Source organism: Thermobia domestica, chromosome 7, assembly GCF_964235325.1.
Source record: "Thermobia domestica chromosome 7, izTheDome1.hap1.1, whole genome shotgun sequence".
NCBI lineage: Eukaryota > Metazoa > Arthropoda > Insecta > Zygentoma > Lepismatidae > Thermobia > Thermobia domestica.
This window is the reverse complement of record NC_137460.1, coordinates 76,352,805-76,377,362: the sequence shown is the minus strand read 5'-3', so window position 1 is coordinate 76,377,362 and position 24,558 is coordinate 76,352,805. Positions and strand designations below refer to the sequence as shown.

General features: G+C 36.4%; 1 protein-coding gene across 4 annotated transcripts in view; it reads right to left on the bottom strand.

Annotated features, from left to right (window-relative positions):
- Positions 1-24,558, bottom strand: part of Tsc1 (tuberous sclerosis 1 protein hamartin) — a 109,982-nt gene that overhangs the window by 66,029 nt on the left and 19,395 nt on the right. For all 4 annotated transcript variants that reach the window (XM_081764869.1, XM_081764872.1, XM_081764870.1 and 1 more), the window contains exons 4-7: positions 19,732-19,867; positions 9,671-9,783; positions 7,480-7,666; positions 4,304-4,377 (exon numbers count right to left, since the gene is read on the bottom strand). In XM_081764869.1, coding sequence (XP_081620995.1) covers positions 4,304-4,377; positions 7,480-7,666; positions 9,671-9,783; positions 19,732-19,867 — 510 coding nt within the window. The remainder of the gene's footprint in view (positions 1-4,303; positions 4,378-7,479; positions 7,667-9,670; positions 9,784-19,731; positions 19,868-24,558) is intronic.

The window sequence follows — 24,558 nt, the reverse complement described above, 5'->3', positions numbered from 1 at the left end:
GGAGGAAAAATTGGCGCAGCGTGTGTGCATTGAGTTCAGTTTTAAGAGGTAAAAAATTGACCTCAGATACTTATTGTTAAAAACAAATTTCAGGGATAAGTTTCAAGTAAGTAAATAAACAAAGATTGTGGACTGATGGACAGAAGGAGCAACGGCTTGAAGTGTCCCAAGCAATCTTCAATTGGGTTGGAATGAATCACATTCGTTGAATACGGTTGTTGCTGAACAGATGATGCGTCATGAATATTAATGACACATCATCTTCAACAACCACCGTATCATTAAATGTGAGTCATGTTCAGCCCAACTCTGCAACTAATCTTCAGTATTAGCAATGAAAGGAATCAGGTTCACTGCAATTGGAAAAAGCACGACAATTCAATGGTATTTAGTGATTCCGATTCTATGCGTATGATGCACCATAAATACGCCCAGGGGCAGACAAAGTCATACTATAAAAGTGTTTTCGAGGAGAGGAAGAAAGAGAAAACAAAACAAGTGAGTTTAGTTTCACAGTGTGAAACTACGGTTAACTTTCAAACTATGTGAATTTAATACTTAAACTTAAAACAGTACATCAATAACTACTTGAATAGAGGAATACGATCGAATATAGAACCTGTTTCTCGGACGCTAGATTTATATCAGAAAGCCATTACTCGCTATCTCTTACTGCTTTTGCTCTACGGACATAAACCGCTTTCTTCGTGATTTTTTTCTTTTAGAGAAAAAAATAATCAGTATTGGAAATCCTCATATGGGAACTTGAAAAATGAATTAAAACTTGAATTTTAGATTTTTCACTTAATTCCGACGAGAAATAAGTAAGTGCCATATATGACACACAACTCACAAAGAAAATGCCAGATGACGCCAAAATCTCTTATTCATACACGTCAATATCTCACACAGCAGACAAAACAGTCATTTGGTGCTTTTGATAAATCACAAAAAAGCTCAAGTGAAAAAAGGATATGTGCCATATATGGCACGGCATGCGTAAGGCGTTAATATTGAAACTGAAAGTGCTAAGTCATGTCTACCACTTTCATTTGCAATATAGGAATAAAATCAGAGGTGAAACACATTTTCGTGGCACTAAGTTCATATCAAAATACTGCTTGTTATTTTCTATTTCCGCTTATCCATTATGCAATCAGTGTTGTAACCAGAAGTCATGAATTTTTACCAGTTTTAGTTTCAACAGACAGATAAAAATAGACAAAACTTTCTTGGAACACCTAATCTGAGAAAAAAAAAAATCGATACATCTTGCCGTTTATGCTCCATGAAAACAAGTACTGAAACCTGAAGTACTAGTATTCTCTCTCTACATTTTCTTGAGAAGTTAAATCAACTGCAAAAAAAAGTTTCTCCCTACGTATCACTGTTTTTGCTCTGTGGCGACCAACGTTAAAACCGGAAACAGTTGATTTCTACCACTTTCGATTTGAATAGAGGATTAACGGAGGAGATGAAAACTATTCTTGGGACTCTGAATCGATTTTTAAAAGAGCTTCTTGATATCTTTTTCCGTTCCTACTCTATGAAATTCAATATTGAAACAGAGAGCACTAGCAAAATTTCAGCCACTTTCAGTTTCCGTACAGTATTGCGAGTGGTAATGTTATGTTCTCCGGAGACGCTGAATCGACTGAAAAAACACTTCTCGCTATCTGTTGCAGTTCTCGTTCTATAGCGATAAACGTCGAAACTTAAATGGTTAATCTGAACCATTTGCAGTTTGAATAGAGGGTTAATGGAGATGGAATCTGTTCTTAGAACACTGAGCCGACTTCGAGAATAACGCTTCTCGATATCTTTTTCCGGTCCTTTGGAAATCAGTATTGAAACTGGAAGTATCAGTAAATTTTAACCACCTCTAATTTTGGTAGAGTATTATCGGGTATTGAAATATTCTCTGTAAGACGTTAAATTGATTTAAAAAAAAAAAAAATAAAACGCTTCTCGCTATCTATTATCGCTTTGGTTCTACGGCGACCAATGTTGGAACCAGAAACAGTTGATTTATACCCTTCTGATTTCCGACGGTTCTAGACGGTTAACGGAGATGAACCCTACTCTTGGGACGCTGAATCGATTAAAAAAAAAAAAAAAAAAAAAACTTCTCGATCTCTCTTATCGTTTTTACTGTGATACTTGTCGACAGTCGGACGAGCATAGCCGTTCTATAAGACTTCCGACACTTATGCATAACATAATTTGGAAGTCTAGAAGAAAATTAGTTTAAGGTCCCATGATTATGCCCTTTAGGCTAAAGGAGACAGATGATTAAAGAAAGTGAATGACTGTGAAATTATTTTTTTTTGTGCTCTCCTACCAGGAATCGAACCACGGACCATACGCAAAGGCGCATGCGCTAGCCACTAAACCAGCGGTGAGGCCTGAAAACAAAGCAGATGTATATAAAACGTGTCTAAATAGGATTGTTTGAAGTTGGGAATTATTGTGTATAAGCATCGCCAGAATTTAGCTGAATTTATGTGAAAAAGCCCTAACTATGTAAAAACATTCGTAAAACCAAAGCTCTTCATTAGCATCTTGCTGTCAAAGACAATAGAATTGGTTGCCGGTATCATACCAGGAATATAATTATTCGATCAGGATTATACATGAAATATGAGTATTAGTTAATATTACTAGATATTATTGTTGTCTCCCTTTCCTCCTACTTTTTTAATCCATCATTTCATTCATCATCATCATCAGCTTCTCCTTTAGCCAACTCGGCAAAATCGTAAGACGTAAAACCGAATAATTTCACTTTAAGTTACAACCCATGGATGGATCGGGGTCTCGCATACAATGTCACAACCTCTGTAAATGATCAGAAAACAGACTGGTGTATGCAGTCAATCAGGAGGCAGTGTGACTTGAACAGGATTATATAAGGTGTACTACACAGAACGCACAATTCCGGATTCAGACTGCCACATTCCACATACCTAGTCCCTTTGAGCCAGAAGTGGTGAATGAGTGCATCATACGCCGTTGGGTTGTGAATTTTCGTGTTTGTGAACATTATAAAACGCATACCGCGGCCCCTCACCAAAAGCGTATTCTGATGAGTTTCTCAAGAATACAGTGTAAGCGGACACATGGAAAAGTGTTCATACAATTGCAGAGGACTATAGCGGCTCCGTGCAATCACAATGAAGTCAAAAGTTGGAATTATGAGTACTTCATGAGTTGGCACCGGTAAACAAGTTTCGCCTTCTGGAGGTCTGCAGTTCTTGGAATGTACGGAATAACCGGGAAGGTTAATTGAATCGAATTGTCACATTTATATATATAAACAAAAACATTAATGAATGGTCAAAACAGTGGTTGGATAATGATCAACGTCCAGGGTGATTTCCAAAACCACCTTTTTATCTGTAAAAAGTATTGTTGCTGGTATGAGGTCTATAATGGGAATGATCTATTATTTATTTCTGCGTCGAGGTGGAACCTTCACTGCAAATCGTTATACAGTGCAAAACTCCATGAAATGCACCACAAATTTGTCTGCAAGTATCCAGCAATGGTCAACGGACATGATTCTTCATGTTGAACGACAATGCATATGTCCCTCAAAGGACGGTGAGAACTCGTCGTGAATTGCAATATTAAACCGTTCTTCACCCACTGTATTCTACTGGCGTTTCTCCCATCAACTACCACCTCTCCCAGCATCTCGATTACTTCTTCGAAGGGGAGAACTTTCCCAATGACCGGGCAGTGCAACGTGAGGTTAAGAACTTTGTATCACAGAATCCAAACTTCTTTTAGTATGGAATCAAATCATTGGCAAAAGTGTGTGACTGGGACCGGATCCTATTTTAACTAACCAGTACTGTAACATCATTTTTACGACCTTTTAAAGTGACATACGGCAGTCGGAATTTCAAATTGCAACAATCCAACACCATGTGAGAAGCAATAATTAGGAATATTTTCATAGAAAAGACTGAGTGAGCTCTCTACATATAATGTTCACATATAATCGCAATCTTCTACGTTATCAGTTAAACAATTACGAGTTTTTTGTTCCATCCAGAGCGCTACATTTCGACTCTCTGGAGACTCAAGCAGTTCTAACCGAGAAAAGAATCGAACTTCACTCGGTATATTTTTAATCACAATGTTCTATAGTTCAGCGCCTACGGACCTGATGATACGGTGAGGTCAAAGGGAGATATTAATGACATTTAATATTCTTTCATACGTAGTACACCCTAACACTGCTATAATAATAATAATAATAATAATAATAATAATAATAATAATAATAATAACTTACCTAGAAGTGCTCGTCTCCGCATCTTTAGAAGCTGTTACCAAAAGAGGATGCATTTTAACTGTATCTAGCATTGGCTGAAAAAATATGAAAATATGTTTCACTCCTTAAATCTAATATACATAACAGAAGTTCTCAAATAAGTAGTACATGGGTTTTATCTCAGAAACACACATGTTTTTATCACAATAACAATGAATGATTACTATTCAAAGAGTTTTACAATTATCTCTAGTCAAATTATTGTTCTGCATCAACTATACATCATAATATTACCAAAGTTTGGCTGAACTTGTTACCCTGAGTTTCAACATTTTATTTTATTTTAATGAAAACTCTGAGGGACGTTTTTAAAGAAAAGCAATATCTAAGTAAAGCGCAAGCATGTGAAATTTTGTGAATGCGCAAAGTCTTCCACTATCCTTTGAGTATAAACAGACACCATCGGGAATAGCGCCGGCAGTGAGTTTTGTGGTGTGTGATAGAAGAGTTCAAGAAGATTGTGCAGCCCGCCTTCTGTGAAGTAAGTTCTGCAATTCGATACCTGACTACAAATGACACCGGCAGAAGTTCATCGCCAAATCTGTAACATGTATGGTAGAAACACCATGAATGATAGCGAAGTTCGTAAATGAGTGAGATTATTTAAGAAAGGATGGGAGAATAGTCATGATGAGCCACAATCGTGCAGCCCTCTATAGTCATTAACGATCCGATCTTGCGCGTGGAGTAATTAAGATTTGTGAAACAGACGATTCACCATTTGCACGCTACTAAAGAAATCCCTGCAAGCTTCATGTTCTGTTCTCTACAAAATTGTGAAGAAAGAATTCAGCTTTCAGGAAAAAACTTTAATGACATGAGTCAGCAAAGACTTCTCTCCCGATACAACAAATGTTTCACCATCAACAGAAATTATGTTCAAAAGTAGCTGAAGATATGTAGAATTTCCTAAAAATATAGTATTCTCAAAATGTTTGGTAGTCCTTTTCTTATTACAAAATGGGCCTTACTTCAAAAATGTTTCTCATATATCGCAAAAAATCTTATTTTCTTAAACGGCTGTCAGCGATTAAAACTGAAGCCTAAGTTTAAAATTATACTACACGCGTTCGAGTAATATATTGCATAGATTTTATTGCGATGATGTATGGTTAATAAAATAGAACTAGACTGATGTAAGTACACTGTTGGAAACGCATTTTAAGAATATTCCATAGGAATTCCTGGATCGGGGTCAAAGTTGATACACACGAAAGTAATGGTAGTTGCTAATGATGACATGACGCCTAAGGTACATCCTGAACGTGTACATCCTGGGCGTTCAAAAAAACATACACTCATTTTAATAGCAACGTGTAACTCGCCAAGCGGTCTCACAACCAAAAGCTGGTGAATCAGTCTAACATACATGTGTTCAACAGGGCTTAGGTTCATAAACTTAACTGCTCAAGGGTAGAAAGGGTCTACCACGTAGATGCCGGATTGCCCTGTGTATGGATTCGCGCGTTATCCTGCTGGAAAATAGTACTCCACACAAAGCGTCCAGATAATAATGAATCAACATTATGAAAATATGCTGTATTAGATATACTTTCCACAATGTAGACCAGAGGCGAGCGGAATATGTAGCTTATGCCTCTGTACCAGAATACTACGTCCGGAATAGTGCGTACGAACACGCTGGATTCTCTCGCTCATCTGCAAGTCTAGGATACGCACATGGCTATCAAAGCGTTTAAGACAGAAATGACCCTCATTGCTGAAAACCTCGCCCTTCCACTGCAGTCTATCCCGACAACGTAGGAAACATTTTCAGCTATGATCTGATGTCACAGATAATGGTGCGAAGAACGTAGACATATAAATCTGCCTCCAATCGATTGTTTATTGTTCGTGTGTTCACATTACTCGTATAAGCCACAGTGGTTCGGATTGCAATGTAAGTCGCCAACTCCTAGAGTAAAGAGAGAGAGAACGAACCTTCTGTCCAGGCGTTCCCCACTGCGTCTCTGAGAAAATACCCGGCATGTCTGCTATGCGAACTCTCTGCCTCCCATTGTGTACACAACCCATGAACAACTGGCAAATTACGACTCTCGTGAGTAGCCGCGATCTGCGATGTGATCGCAGAAAATTTGCCGTGCCTGTGCAGAAAAAATGCCAGGAAAAAAAAAAAAAGATAGACAACAGAAAAGTATACAAACATGCCTGCTATGTGTAGATGCCTTAAATGCACGGACGACTCGCATAAATATAGTTTGAATTTTTTTTTACGTCTTGTAAAGCGTATTTTTAACCATCACAAGTGATTCTTCTGCAGAGTTCCTGCAGAAAATTTTGGACTTACAAAAGCTCATTGCAGAAAGGCAAAGAAAGTTCTGCCATCGGGGTGAGTAGCAATTCTGCGCAACAACTACTCGGCCTCTCGCAGGTACACTACATGATCACCCTTGAAGTCACTTAATCGCAGAATAGGTGTTCGCTGGTATCGTCCTGGAACTGGAGACGATGTCTTTGATCCCCACAAAATAGTTTCGCAGAACATACTACAAATGTTACGTTGTCCGATGACCTACAAAATACTTGCAGCATGTCAACTACAGATACTACGGTGCCCGGTGTGCTGGGTTCTTTAAATTAAGGCGTAATCTCTACAGTCAAATAAATATTCTGTGATGAAAGCTTCGAATCGAACAACATATACAGGGTGTTCTTAGTTATGTTTTTACCTGTGTAGTTTCTATTGAATTTCAGTAACATAAAAGAATAAACTTTCCATTGTAGTTTAAAATTCTACTTGGATAATTCTAATTTCTCACATATTTGAAGTACCATACCATAAACTCATTACTTTTATTGGACACATTTGCTAACAGTTTCGGGCAAAAGGCCCTGGTTCGGTTCTAGGTAATATGAGTTTGTAGTGGGCAAAATTGCTTTCGGGCTGTTGGAGCTCTTATTCCTTCAACTGTCTTCTGTTCATTAATTAACCTATTATGATTGGTTTGCAATTATTATCCTCTCGGGCTCACACAGTATAACCAACGGACATTAAACTGAAGATAAAAATAATTTCATTTCAATTTCTCTCGAAAGTGTAAAATAGGGCTCTATGCCCCATAACTAGAACCTACTACTCTAATAACTTAAAGAAGAAAATAGAAAAGCAAACTTACCTTAATAGTATGACTAAATATCGCCAGATTTTCACGAAGACCATATTCGTGTCTTAAATAGGAAACAAAGTTACAAGGATACATTCCATACAGTCGGTGAAATAGAGCATATAACCCTATTTGGAGGTGTATTAAATGTTCCTCAGGAACTTTGTTAGGGTTATTAGTATTCCATGCAGCAAGACGGCTAAAATAAGAAGAAAAGAAATCATGTAAGTCACGAAAATTAACTGAAACTAGCAAACTAAAATTAGAGGTTAAAACATATTCTACAATACTTTTGCAGAATTTCACATAACTCAAATTACTTAACATCACATTTTCAAGTATAGCAAAGGATTTCCTTCACATAAATTGATCTGTAAGTTAAGATGAACTAACCACTTAATTCTCCTGCTATTTCTCTTCAGATCAGTCAGTATTTAGTTTAGGCTTTATGATCCTAATTTTTCACGTAATTTCCAATCGCCTTTTAGCGTATTTAAATTAAGCTCTAAAGATATAGCCATCACTATAAATTAAGGTTTCATCTAAGATATTTCAAAATCTTAAAACTTCGGCAAACATCCTCAAGAAGTTGATTCCGCGAAAATGTCACGTACTTAAGATATAAACGCTTCGGCATTTTACAGCACCAAGAGTTTCACAATCTGTATATACTATCCGGGAATAATTTAATCTTTATATAAAATCTGCTTCTCAACTACAGCGACGAAATTCTGGTAACTATAAGAACTCCTTCAGTCTTTACAGAAAATCTTCCTTTTATTCTTACCTTTCATGTGATATTCTTAAAAAGTCGAGCAAGACCGACATGTAAGCAGTCATGGCATTGCCAATTACCCAAACCTCCATCACCAACAAAATTAAACAATTTGGAAAAACTTGGGTCAAAAAGAGGCTTGCCGTCTGGATGCCACATAATCTGACTCAAAAGCATTTATTCGATCATATTTCCATCTGCGAATCTTTACTGAATCGTAACGAACTCGAGCCATTTCTGAAGCGGCTTCTTACGAGAAACGAGAAGTGGATCAACTATAATAATAATGTGCGAAAAAAGAATCGCAGTCGAAGCGAGAAGTTCTACACACTGTGGCAAAGCCCAGAAAGACTACATTGTGCGTTTGGTGGGCGCCCGGAGAGGCATTATGCATCAGGAGCTACTGCCGCCGGGCAGAACGATAGACTTAAGCCTGTACTATCCACCATTAGCACACGTGCACCTAACAATTCAAAAGAAACGGCAGGAATTGCTTAACAAAAAGGGTGCCGTATATCATGCTAACAATGCTAGACTGCAACATATTTAACGACCCATCGGAAATTGAGGGAACTTGGCTGGTAATTTTTAATGCATATACCGTATATCTCAAACCTGACATTAAACACTAACACGAAAATAACAATAAATAGAATTTCAATTTTAATCTCCCCCAAAGGCTTAATACTATGTACTAAGGTAACAAATATTCGCTCTTTCATATAAATTAATGCATCAATATTGTGATGTATGATAGGGAAGGGGTACACGAGTTTTTTCCCTCATCCTTTTTATTATGAGATGGATAAGGAATCGCTTGCCCGACGCAGCGCAGAGGTAAGGTTACGGAGGATCTCCCGTAGAGCAGCTTGGAGATAGGTAGGATGTAATCAGTTGGTGACATGTCTTCTGTCGCTGTGTATTTTCTTTTATAGACATCATTACTACTTGTAATAATGTTCATTCTACCTAATTCTAAACTTCTAACATTTTTCTAGGTAAACCCTATACTTTTCGGTTATCCTTCACTTTTCTGATTTTGTCTACCAGAAGATCTCTCTCTCTCTATGTGTCTCCACGCAGCGTAGTCGCAAATGCTCTCGCCTTTGATGTGAATGGTCCCGCGTTCTCAGGCCAGCCACCCTGGGTGCCTGAGTGAGGTTTTCCTAGGGCTTCCTCATTCACACCATCTAAATGCCGGAATGGTACCCAACATAATGGTTCCAGGTTGCTTCCTCATTCCTTTCTTTCTCCCGAATTCCCGAGGTAATGTGATCACCGAGGGACGTTGTCCCTCATACATGACGGACTAACATGGCCATAGCTGCCGACAGGCCAGAAATCTAATTACTAATGAGAAGGTTTGTCCCTCAACACTACCAGTAAAGAAAGGAAAAAAGTCCATTTAAACTGTTTGCCAATACCTACCTGAATACTTCAAAAATATCCTGAAGAAACGGTCCTATAAGATCTGGAATCATTGGAAGTAAGATCACCATAACCAAAAGGGCACTCATAAGTGGAAGAATATCAATCTCAACCTGCAAGTTTTAAAAAATCAGAAATAGGAATTATGATTTCTTTCAATGTTTACTTTTATTTTATTGATTTATTTACAATTTTTTCCACAGCATTATCCTTTACATCTTCAGTCTCTCATAACGAGGATGTTATCGAATTCCACCGTAAGTGTTCATGAAATAATTGCTGTTTTAGAATTGGTGAGCAGTAGAAAGCAAAAGCTTAGTCCTTCATTTGTTTGTATATGGTAAACAATTTTGTAATGATCAACTGGTACTCAACATTTTACTATTGTTTATGCATATTTCTACACGTTTAAGGATTACTGTTGTATGATTTAACACTTCTGCACTACTATGGCTCACGAATAAATCAAAATAAAAGGTGCACAACAACGCAGAATATTCACTGAACGCATACAGACTGTGATCTAAACAATCATGAAAGTATCTCTAATTTGCGTATGCCCACATTAGTGTACACGAAGAAGTTTGAGAAATTGTAGGCTTGACAGGGAAAGAATAAGAATATATGTACATAGTAGGGATGGCCAAAAATTTTCGGATCCGGATATCCCGGATCCAGTAAGATCCGGATCCGGATCTTGCCGGATCCGGACCTAGATCCGGACCTAGATCCGGATCTCGGATCTGGATCCGAAATTCGGATCTCGGATCTGGATCCGAATCTCAGATATTGAATACGAATCAATCTGAATACGAACCTACATCTGAAATTGTGATGATAAAATTGAATATCTAAAATTCGTCAAAACTTTTTTCGGATTCACTAATATAGTAGGATGCTGTGGTTTTATATGTTTCCATAACACGTTTATGCTACCTTTGTTCTTTATGTTATTTTAACCTTGCAATATTTACTTTCTTACATAAACTTTCTTATTTTCTCATATACAAATGAAATATCTTTTAGATAAGACCCTTCTAATCGCAGGAATACTGGACAAAACAAACTCTTTATTAATAGTAGTTTCTGACTCACTAGAGTCCAACCATCAACAAATCTTTCACTTCGAAGGTACAACAAAAAATATAGACTGGTTGGCGTGGAACAACAGTAGATCTTTAAACATACACAGAGAATTTCAGGAGAGCGATATGGTTATGTAGTATTATTAGTATTAATAAAAGTGTTCGTTGTACGACTTTATTACCTAACTTATGGCTTGCCCTTCTGAGATCAGGAGTTTGTTGAAGGAGTAAATATAAAAGAGATTTCTGTTATTTCTTCCTCACCCTCCAGGTTTCTTTAATCATACATTGCAGGACGTAACCAAAACATATCCATGCATCGTATCATTGAAGCGTTTTGTGTTTTGTATATTAAAGTGTTCAAAAATATTTATCATATTCGCATTTGTTCATGTGATCTCAGGTTCAATTCTCGGTGGAACATACATGAGAAAATTGAAAGCTGAAACAACATGAAAATAGTATTTAAAAGTCAGGAAATTAATATTAAAACTTTAGCTATCTATTGGGATTGTAAGGCTATAGTTAAATTAACCCACACGTTTCGTGAAAATATAATGTGTCGTTATTGTTTATTTACTATAAGCTACCAGATACATCCTCAGAGGCCACTTTACACTGTAGTAATCAACAGATGAAAACATTGGAAAAGGAATGGAAGGAAGGTCTCCAGAGCCTTAGATCAAGGTACTAACCTAGCATTTGCCCAGTATAACTGAGGAACAACCCTGGAAAATCCTCAGTCAGGATACTGGTCTCCGAATTCGAACCCGGTATAATCCAATTGCGAAGCAAGAATCCTAACAAGTAGCCTGAGCTCACTCCGTATTATTATTATTATTTAATTAACGTAATGTTCTAAAATTAGTGTAAATTAAACCCTACTTTCTTTATTGCTGATGATATAGTTAATAAGCCTACATGAGCCATCAGTCTCCCATTAAATAGGCCTTGCTCAAGAAAGAATACCAGAACTGGAATTCAGGAAGCGGGGGTGAAGAGATTAATGAGGATGAGGAAACTATGTGCGATGCAAAAACTGAGAAATTATGACTTCATCACAGATATATTCACTTACATACGTCAATTAATATTTCTCTGATACAGGGCACTCTACTTTCTATAGTGGCAGGAAAATGGCCCGCTTTTGTAAACGAACAAATTAAGCACGTGCATATAGGCGCAATATCCGTGCAAAGAAACATAGGTAAAACTAGAAAAAAAAATAGGGAAAGCGAGGGGAAAGTGATAAAACGCCATTCAGCTTTTAAAAAAAAGCTGAAAATAACTTAGAGCTACGAAAGACGCGAGGCGAATTTTATTGAAATGATTGTTTTTCCTTAGTGATTAGTTGTGCTAACTATGAACATGAATTAAAAAGAAAACAAGTAGCTAGCTCTGAGTTTCGCAAACTGGTTGAAAAGAAAATATTGGATAAAATTTAATAATAAAGAATGCATTTATGATAATTAAAACAAATTAAATTCTTGGCACGACAGTCCTTTGGTTCCTACCATCGGGCTTATGTTCATTTGAAGCGGGATTTGAATCCAAGATATTTACAGTAAAAGGATCTACAGCCTAATGCCGCAGACCACTCGACTATGGCTGTCGGGTTTTCTCGGCTAATCTGTAGCACATTTACAGTAACTGATTATTTTAAAAGTTGCTCCTAAATACTGACAATCTAAGTTTTATGTATCAAATATTTCCTGCGATAATACCATACACTCTCCGACTTCTATAGACGAAAAACTATAGTTACCCACATTATCTAATACAGCAATAAGTTCTGATTCTCTAATAGCTGCTGATGGTGATAGTCAAGGTTCACCGAAGCATGATCCCAATCCCAAACTGAGATATTGATGTCACTGGAACGCCTGAAAAGTCATTGTGGGTAAGTGAATTGCCCACTTGTCAGGATGAAGGGCGATGGTGATGTGAAATGCAGGGCTGTCAGAGGTACTACTTATAATAATTGGATTTGTAATATTCTATGTTGCCGTAAACCCTCTTCAAGAAGATAACTGTTAATTTTAGCTTTGAAAATGTTACATAAAGAGTTTTATTGCAATCATTAGGTTGCATATAAATCTCTTTATTCCGGAATTATCGGATTTATTTTACTGCTTAACTTTCACATCTCTTCTGATTTACGAATATTTAAATCACGATTATCCCCTTAAGGTCAATTAGTGATATTTTAACTTATTTCGAACCAACTATGTATATGGCTAGTCTTGTTATATGGGAATAATTGAGACTAGAAGCAGTCTACAGGCTACGTTCAAAAGAATCTTGTCCGACCTCCTGATAAACCACGTCTTTCAGCAAGGTGAATTGTGGCAATCCGATACTAACATGAGGAAATCTTCCGGTTCAAGTGATAGCTTCCATAAGAATCAGCACCCTAATCAGTGGTATGTGCCTTGCTAATTTTTCTCCAATGTGAAAGTACCTAACTTTATTGTTAAAAATGAAAAGGTTTTTATTTCAAACAAGTTATTACAGTTTTCATATTTGAACACAACACTCATGAAAAGTCATGTTAAAGCGCGACTTACTCATGAAAAAGAATATTTATCTGTTTTTAATTTCTCGTGTTCCTCAAACTACATGCGGAATTAGTGCAAGTGCCTTCCGCTCGCATTACCTAGGTACAAACGCAATGGCGTATTTAGGGGAGAGGCTTCCGGGCTTAAGCCCCCCCGAAATCGTACTTACTATAGTAAACTATATGAAATATCTTGCAGAATTTTCACATTTTCAGGCAAAGCCTCCCCCCGAAAGTTAGCAAAGCCTCCCCCCGAAACAAAATCGTAAATACGCCACTGTACAAACGGCTACGATCTTGGTACTAGCACATGTTTCGGTTTCCAGATCTCAAATATTTATATTTCAGCCTGATTCTATGTATGAGTCCGAAATTTCAAATCTAGATAAGAGGCACCAAAATTCATAGTTTATTCTCGGTGCTCATATTGTGATTTACTAAATAATTATTAAATCTAATTGTAGGGTATACATTTGATATTTTGAGCAGACTGAGCAAGATAATATACGTAAAAAGTAGTCAATACTTGTCTTAACTGTTTATGTTTTCTTAACTGTCAATGAAATAGGTGCATTGAGGAATTTTAAATATTCATCTCGGTCCTGCAACCGAGTGGAACTAGATTCGACATTCGAACTCTCATCCGGATCATTTTTTTTTTCTTAAGTAAGCCAAACATTTGATCTTTAGAATAGAATGAAGGAAACAAATAGACTTGTCAATATTCGTCTTAATATTCTGTTCTCTTCTTCACTGTCAGGACTTCGTGAAATTACTTTCGGCGAATTTTAGATATTCAAGTTTATCATAATTTGGATGGGATGTGGGTTTGGATAAGAATCAAGATCCGAGATCCGAATTTCGAACCCAGATCCGAGATCCGGATCCAGATCCGAAATCCGAGATCCGGATCCAGATCCGAGATTCGGATCCAGATCCGAAATCCGGATCTTCGGATCCGGCCAGATCCGGATCCGGCCATCCCTAGTACATAGTTGATCTATGTCTATACTTACATATAAAATAATGTAAATGTCATCAAATTTTTCCATAGAAAGGAGTGACCTAGAGCCACCAAATTTGGCACACAAATATATCTTCACGGAGCTCCTCCGTGTCTAAGAGGTTAGCGTACGCGCCTTTGGCATGGGAAACCCGGATTCGATTCCCGGCGGAAGCTCATGTAGTTCGGATTCCACGTTAATCAGTAGGTCTGCGTCTCATACAGCCATATAGCCTCGTTGCTGAACGGGACGTTAAACTCAAAATCAACTCAAATAGATCTTCACCATTTAATTCTCTATGATGCCATTTTTTTATTCAATTTTCTGTTTGCGGGAAGTGTATATTGTATATAGAAATATTGTGTATAGAATATTATGTGACAGAGAAGAAGATATACAAAAATTGTGCTCATGATTTATTTATTTATTTATTTTAAAGGGAAAAGGAAGTCTATAATTCGCCAAAGGAGTGGCTGCTGCGGTTCCACAATCTGAGAGGAAACCAATATCGCATGTGCCTGGCTGCGGTTTGGAATGTCATCTGCGAGAACTTCTAAATGAGGATTCTTTTCTCCGGTTTAGTTATGATATTTAAGTGAAAAAGGTTTTACCTGTTATACTGTTTGTGAATATTCTTTAAGCATTATATTATATAAAAGGAAGTACGTATGTGGATGTAAGATAGTTGGATCACAGAGTTACGGTGGTAGAACCAAAAGTTAAATCATTAACTAGAAAATACGAATCCCTCTCACAAGAGGCAGTAAGATGCATGTTACATTATCTAATACACAAGGTAAAAGAACTAAAAAAAATTCCTCATATAATCAGAAGTACTTATTGTAAAGTAATAACGAGGAAGAGGATTTGTTATAAAAAGAAACATAAGGAAGAACAAAATTTTTAAAAGTATGTTATTACTGAAAAAGCCTTTAATTTGTAATCAACTCAATCTTCATTTATTGTCTCAAGGCCTCTGCTAGGCCTGAGAATTGTTCCATATGTTACAATGGTTATGTTACATATTGTTTCTGGTATTTGCTATATTCTTGTTAAATCTCTACAAACGTCAAATTACCAATAAAGTAGTTATTTTATTCAAAAATTAAAAGAAATATTGTTGTAAGAATAATAAATGTTATTTTGTAGTATGTTATTGGCATTGCCAAGCAACAGCTGTCATTGAATTCAGGTCAATTTATTCGTGATACTAAATACACTTATCCCAGTGATATGATTTGTATTAAATCTGAACTTACTCTTCCATTCTCATTATGTCTTTACACAGGAGCGTGACAGTGGAGTTAGGATTGTATTCTGCTGGCGTTAGAAGAGTTTATATAATTATTGTTTCAGTTACTTTTATGACATTTTCGGTACATGTGAGTTTGCATTGTTAGCTAGCCAATGATTTATAATTCATATAAAATAATGTGTGTTTCATTTAGTTACTTATACACCGATAAAAATCTGGGTTACATGATTTCATTCTTTTTTTCGTACATTTAGCGACTGAGAGTGAGAGCGGCTATTAAAAGCATATCACTGGGATAAATGTATTTGCACTGTAAGGTAAGTTATATCACTTAATTCAGAAAAATATGCTAACTGGTTTCTTTATTACACTTATTTATTTGTAAGTGATTGTATTTTAGAGAATTATTAGCTCATAAACTTGTTTCGAATTCAGTAAAATAGTTATAAATAGTTATATTAGTTATGTTTTCTCACTAGCTTACAACACTGTCACGATGCTATTACTCGCCCACTTCTTGTTCTCCTGAACTAATCGTGAAGCGTGGTTAGAAAAATGGATTGGAGAGGTCCTTATGACAATCATGATAGGGCTTCCATTTCAATGTGCTAAGCACGGTGAAAAGCCTATTCATTTGGGAAATTAAGGAGGAAGATAAGTATTATATGGCACTTGAACTGTTACATTAAAGATCAATTTTCTGGTAATATTTACGGTGAAATAAGAAATCATTACGGAACCAGATTAATTAAAGTGAGTTATTTTTAGTTATTTATAGAGATTGCACTGTATACAGTATTAACCCACTATCTACGCCACATGGAAGCTACATGTAGTTCAAAGTAGATAGTAGGAGACAAAACTCTGCAAACATAGGTCCGAATCAGAAGTTTCCTGGCGCAATCCTGTCCTGGTTACATTCAACATGATGAATATGATCGAAAAATCGTCAGATCTGAAGTTCATTACGCAACGTTTAATTAGTGGGGGAGAAAACGAAAAAAGAAATAGGAAATCATATATTTAACAGCCCACTGGTCAACTTAACAACTGCTGAAAAATGTCCACCACGCTGGTCAATGCATATTTGTGAAAGAAATCGCACAGAAATTGCATAGTTGTATGTAGCTCTCGTTTACCAGACACTGCTTGTTGTTGCAGCCAAACAATATCGCTCATTTTATTGTAATAAATTTATACATTGCATAATTTCTAAGTAGGAAATAGCTATTGCGCTCCCAGGAAAAAAAAAAAAAAATAACTAGGTATAACAACCCTCAATTTTTAAATAATTCACTGCTATTGCATTAATTTCATATGAGTTCTCTGAAGATATTTTTTTTCTATAACTATGATTGTTTATATAGTAGGCTTAGGTAGGATTATGCTTCCTCTATGTACGAAGAAAAACAAAAATCTAAACCAGCCAGAGAACTTCCAACTATGAAACTTCAAAACCATTCGTATTTTTTCTTGTCTGAGTTTTTGTTTACACACGTAGCTACCATTACCATTAGCTACCATTTTTACAATGTACTTCAAACTACCGTTGCATGGCTTTTCTATCATTCTACATATTCATGTCGAAACTTTTGTTAATCAAAAATATTGAAGACGCTTTTTACTCCCCTTAAACACCCTAGATCAGCGTTTCCCAACCTTTTTCAACTTGCGGCACACTACAAGTGTAACTTGAATTTTCGCGGCACACCCATATATATATATATATATATATATATATATATATATATATATATATATATATATATATACAGTGAAAGTCATAAGTATTCGTACACCCACTGCAAGCTATGAATAAATGCCTGTAGCTCCGACTTTGTTGGAGATAGAGCATTGGAACAAACGGTACTGCATTCTCCATTAAGTTCTTTATTATTTACAGAACTAACTTCCCGTGAGTGCAAAAACATAGACAAATAATGGCAAAAGAAACGAAAATGAACATAGTTTTGACCTGTCAAAAGTATTCGTACACTGAAATTAAAGACAAAAACGTCCAGCTGTTCGAGTTGTTGTTGACATAGAACGCCCTCTGGAGGTTTGCAAAGCTAAATACAACTACAGGCAAGCGAAATATCATTCAAGCTCAAAGAGTTATTCAAGACGGAAGACGTAATGGGTCAAAAAGGGACGGAGACAACAGATGCGGAAAGTAAAATAGTTATAAGGCTTCATAAAGATCTATCATTGACTGCAAATTCGTACGGAAGATATAAGATGTTATCGGACGACCACATTCGACCGTGCAGTCAATCATAGATAGCTTCTGCGAAACAAACACAGTCAAAAATATGTCGCGAAGTGGACGTCCACGGAAGATCTTTGGACGATGTGAGCGCATACTGCCGAATGAAATTAAGAAGAACCCAAGAATCAGTGCTCCACAGATGCTGGCAGAAGCAGCCAAATCAGGTATGTTAGTTTCGGAAGGTGCTGTGCGCCGTGCGTGAAACAAACAAGGCTATAATGGGCGCGTTGCTTGAAAGAATTTTTTTGCTTCCGAGATGAATAGGAAGAAGCGGCTCCAGTTTGCGAAAGCTTACGTGAACAAAGATGTAGCTTTCTGGGAAAAAGTGATATTCTCAGATGATAGTAAGTTTAATATGTTTGGTTCCGACGGTGGAAAAATAATGTGGCGGGAGCCAAATACAGAGATGAACCCGAAATATCTGCAGCAAACCGTCAAGTATTGAGGTGAAGAAGTGCTAGTTTGGGAGCGCATGCGTGCTTCGGAAATGAGAAAGTTGACAATTATCGATGATATTATATACCAGCATATGCATACTGATATCTTGAAGAAAAATCTACGTCTTAGTGCTGATCAAATGGGCCTGGACGACCACTTTACATTTCAACAGGATAATGATTCTAAATATACGGCACACAATACAACACTCTGGTTACTATACAATGTGCCAAAGCAACTGGCCACTCCTCATCAATCGCCTGACCTTAATCCGATTGAGTGTTATGGTACTGATTCGAAAGAAAACTCCGCAATCGCAGCATTACGAGTAAACGTTCTTTGCAAACTGCACTTAAAGAGCAATGGGTTTCTATAACAGTCGAAGATTCTCGACATTTGGCGCACTCGATTACGAAGCTCCTTCTAGCTGTAATTAGGGCCAAAGGGTTCCCACCCAAGTATTGGATCATGCACAATCATTTTCTTTCTGGGCGTTTCGTACTGTACGAATACTTTTGACACATGAAAACCATGTCCACTTTTGTTTCTTTTGCTATTATTTATCTATGTTTCCACATTCAAGGAACGTTTGTTTTGTAAATACTAAAAAACTTAATGCAAAATACAGTGCCGTGTGTTTCAATGCTCTATCTCCAAGGACATCAGAGTTACAGGCATTTATTCATAGTTTGCAGTCGGTGTACGAATACTTACGACTACCACTGTATATATATATATATATATATATATATATATATATATATATATATATATATATATATTACTATTATTATTTGTAAATATAAAATACCGTGGTATTTTTCTGTGATTACTGATCTCCTTCTTACAGAGAAGAAAGTTAGATCACTGATTTTTCCCCGTGGTAAATCATTATGCTTATTTTTCACTCTAATTTTAAAATAGAAAACTTTTGCAATGACATATAGGACTCGGGTTTTTAAAAATCCACTTTCTCTTTCGAAAACTGTATCTAACCTTTCACTAAAAAGGAAGATCACTGAATAGCGAACAAATAAACAAATCTCCTGTACCTTTAAAACACAAATGTAGGTAATTTGTATGCATGTTTACTTTTTTGAATTTATTGAATGATATATTAAAATTTCAAGTTACGAAATAGTCTGCAACAATAAAGAAGCAATAATAGTTATGACAATGATAAATACGTTTTTCAACATTAAAAATGTACAAGTAACACAGTATGAAACTTAAAATTGTAGATTTATAGTAGAGGTTCATAGTAATGTGAAATACAAATATACATTTTCCCCTATGTCTTGCAATTTGGTTCCTATACTTTTAATAATTTGTTTCGATTTTCTCGCGGCACACCAGCGGCCAATTCGCGACACACCGGTTGGGAAACGCTGCCCTAAATTATACCTTGAGAAGTGCTATTAAGTTTCTTAGTACGATATGGAGAATAACTTACCTTAAGTAACTTAAGTAAATCCTTCATTAGTTGATGTTGAGCAATTTTATATAACCATGTCGGATGTTTTCGTACCACATGGCCTAGCAATGTTAACGCTTGTGATTTGTAAGATCCTTTTAGTGTTTCTGATAACCTAAAATTAAACAAGTACAATAGTTATATAATCGGAATAAAGAAATTCTGAGAGTGAAAATATTCTACCAAAAGATAGGGAAAATATTCTACACACAGCATTAAACAAAACATACTATAAGCGTTTTTCGCCAAGTGCTTCATCAAAGAAGGGGAAGTGTTCTTATTGCTTTCTATGAAAACAATAACTTTTTGCCAGAGCGTTCACAACTGATAATCATGGGTGCTTGTAAGTACTTTTTTTAATGAATAACTACTTCATGGATTAATAACCGTTAACTTTCTCTCTCTATTTAATATGCCCTGGTTTCATATTTTGATGAATATCTTCCTGGTATTATTTCAGCAACCAATTATGGCAAGAAAAAAAAAGAGAGAGAGGAGGTTATTAACCTTTAAAAAAATGCCAGATCAAATGTATTGAACTATTGCACAGATTACTGAATTCAATTTTCATAATTATAGTTTCATTATTCAATATATTAGAAGTTACAGTCACAAAGCAAAGTTTAACATTGTTCAACTACGATAGCTTTCCAAATTATACACATCCAATAATGAAACGGGTTTCAACATAAGAATAGGAGCAAAGATGGAACCTATTTTTGGGACACAGAATTCTGATTATTATTATTATTTTATGCAAATTATACCCTGCTAGTCTTGATTTTTCGGGTGGCTGAAGTCTTGATGTAGCTATTGTGTTCTTTGAACCGTTGTTCTATGGTACGTTTAGTTTGTCCAATGTATGATCACTTTATATTCAAACGGTATACGATATATTCCAGGAGTGCGCAAGTGCCGGTTGTCCTTCATTGGTCTAAGTAACGATCTGATGTTAGGTGGTTTGTGATTAACTCATGTACCATGTCTGGCAAATATTCTGAGTTTGCTAGAAATGGAGCCGATGAAAGGCACTACGGTAGTGGAGAGAGAATCCTCACTCTTGACTTTTTTTTGATCGCTTTATGTTAGTAAGTAACAGTTTTCATGGCCATGTTGATATCTGTATGACTGTAGCCATTATCATCTGAGTCGAACGAAGATGATTGAATTTCTCTTGTAAATTTTCCTGATCCAGATTACTCTCGACTCAAGGTGTTACGCTCTGTAAGATGTTGTGACTTAAGATGACAGCTGGTTATACTGAGATAAAGATCCATATGTGTCGGCTTCAGTATATACTGTGTGCTAATGTTCCTCTCAACGACTGATGTTGGATCTTTGGTTATTTTTTAAAGGCTGGGTCGACTAGCAGGTCAGTTATCATCTCCTTATAAGCTTGAGTAGGCCAAAGAGGAAAGCAACCCAGGGCATTTTTTAAGCTACCTTTCTGTATCCAAATGGATACCCAGGCCCAGCACTTGGATACCCAGGCCCACCAGTTTGGATACCCAGTGTACTTCATAAATCTTTAAATTACTGGAAGAGTACTTGAACAATAAATTACTTGAATTACTGTAAATTTAAAATTACTCCAATATATTTTGGTTTTGTGACTATATGTATTACCTTGTATTCTGTGGATAAGTATAAAATTGGAGAGCTTCATTCTTGAAATTTCAGATATTCCTCTGTTCTTCGTTTCGCATACTCATTTGTCTACCTCCAGATGATAGCACTTTCATTCTACTCTAATGCAGAGAAAGTAAATAGACCAACTAAAATAGTAGAAAGATTGAAGCCGAATTCTCACATGTAACGGTCTAAATGACGTTTGGCTTATATACCTTTTGAATAGTCTCTTAGAGAAAATAACAGAAGAAAACAACTTGCTATTTGTATATTTAATTTTTATGTAATGGAACTTTTACTTATCTTTAGCTTAAAACATTGTTTTGGTTCGTTACAATTAAGACATTATTTCCAGCGGCGGCTTTAGCGGGTAGGTCGGGTGGGCACGGCCTACCCAAAAATTTTGATAAATATATAAACGCTAAAAGATACAATTAAGAGTAAATATATTTTCCATTATTTATATTAATGGTAGATAATTATTTAACAAAATAACATCAACAACTACTGTAAAAGTAATTTCTTACTGTCATTAATTAATCAAATGTGTATGTGTATCAATAAGCTAGGGAGGGGGAGGGCCCAAAATTAAAATCCTAAAGCCGGGCTGATTATTTCTCATAAAATATTGTGAATGTAACTTTTACACTTTTTGGAACACTGCCTTACGACGATAGCCAATTGTGTTTCTGACGTGGCAACCTTCGATCAAAAACGGCGAGATGTACAGCAAGAAGGAACTGCTGATTCAGAGTTTCGACGCCGATGGCTTTTTAGTGAAAATCTCTCACGCCGAATGATTAATGTAGCTACGTGAAGTCAAAACCAGACTTGTTATCTGTCATCTGTACGGTAGGTCCCCGTGTTAGAACATATTTGAGTCTAAGCTAACCTGTCTCTTGAAGAGGAGGCTATGGTAAATAGGAAGGAACTAGAGCGACCGAATTACAGTGAAACCTGTCTATGTTGGTCAGCATCGGTTTCATCGAAAAGTGGCCACCTTAGACAGGTGGCCAACTTACAGAAAATAATTGTGATTTGTGTATTTTTAGAATAGGATTTCTAGTATTACTTGATTGTAAAATTTTAATAAGCAGTGGCACGACAGCTACTTATAAATAATGTATATAAAGTAATCATAAAAATATACAGTACTAGAAAATATTACTTTAGTATGCAAGGGCGCCGATTTCTCTGTAAATTGGAAGGGGGGGGGATTCAGATGCAGAAGGTATATATATGAAGATTTTAAGACAAATTGCACTCAAATTATACCAAATATTGTATACTCATAAATAAAATAGGGGGCTACATGAGCTTTGGGGGGCCCGGGCCCCCTCGGTCCCCCAGGATCGGCGCTCTTGATAGTATGTTTAATATATGTGCATACCTTTCTCTTCGTGAAAACTAGTCTGGTACATTGGATTATTCGGATTGAAAACACAATAACACAAACAACCATGAAATATAAGTGTGAGGTGAGGTGATTTTAGTTTAGCGTCCCTTTTCAGCAGCGAGGCTATATGAGACGTGGACCTACTGATTAACGTGGAATCCGAACCACATGAGCTCCCGCCGGGAACCGAACCCGGGTCTCCCACGCCATAGGCGCGTACGCTAACCGCTTAGCCACGAGGGAGCTCGAAATATAAGTGTATGTACGCAGTTTATTGAAATTGATATTATAGCACACTGAGTATTCAGATTGAAAACAAGAAAAGCTAAGTTATAAATTGAGAAATTCATATGCAATTTATATGACATCTTTTCAGTTGTTACTGAATAGTGGTTCATTCTAGACATATTTCCTTTATTCTTTTTGCCAGATATGCACATTCTAATATCGTAGTTAACTACCTCTTGGTAATGAGCTAGAAGTGTTTCCCTCGGGGCAAAATATGTTTTGAGAAAATCTTGAGGGAATTCATATCTCAAAAACTCCGCTATCTTTTGACAAGCCGACAGGTGCCAATAGTTGACAATTGAGATGGTTAGTTTTAACCTTGAGAATTTTCCGGAATTACTGAAGCTCCTTACTGATGAGAGGAGTTGATATAGCTAATGGTTTTACCAAAACAGACAGGGTAAACAATACGTACAACCATTTCCTGAAGTCCTGTACGTGCTTTTTCTTATTCATATCTTCCTTTACCACCCCTTTATAAGGGTAGTGTTCTGGCCATTGACCTCCAAGAACAAATCGTGCGAATCTATGCTTCTTTGTGTCCAGTCACAAATACAGAACATCTACCTCTCATATGGGAATTCGAAAGAGTTAAGAAAAATAACAAAACTGTATTTTTCCTGGCCAAGATACGCAGGTAAATTAATCGTTATCATCATAGGGTAAACATTGCTTCAGTGTGGCCAACTTCCAAGATAGACAGGTGGCCAACTTATAGAGTAGTAAGTAACGAATGTCTTATGGGAAAATGCAGGTTCAAGACGAACTAGGCCAAGATAAGCAGGTGGCCAACTTAGGTGGCCAAGTTGACAGGTTTCACTGTAGTTAGGCTTGCCATGTTTGTTTTCTGTTGCAGCTTGTATGTTTTCTGGGGACAATTGAATATCGAGTTTCCTAGAATCAATTTCCGTTTTATTCAGAAGAAGCTATCACAGACGATTTTTCCTTTAAAGTCACATTGCTTTTTATTCTTTACCACCACATGATTATTACACATATCCTACCATCAAACCGATCTGCTGTGCACTATATTGCTGATATTCATTTGATGCGATGCATATTAACTTACCAACTTTGATAAAACTACTTTTGACTTTTTACTTAGATTGGGTTGTATTGAGTGCATTGATTATACGTACATAATTTTGAGTCGTTATTTTAGAAGCCTGTTGAGATTAGCTTTCAGCTATTCCTGAGCTACACTTGTGCATTCGTAATTTGGTTCACTTTCTAGAGATTCCCAATTCTCATTATCGCCCAATTCCAGCCTTTTCAAAGATTGTTCTCTTTAACCTAACCTGGCTTATCCTGGTCTAACATTTCCTGGCAACCAAACATTTCGTGTCTGTTATGAGCAATATTGGTAATTGAGATTTCTTCGGGCACATTTTCTGACATAATTAATAGATGGCACAAACATATAAGAAAGTAAGGGATTATCCATTAAGTACAAAGCGCTATTTTTAACAATTTTTAACTCTCTTTGTTCTACA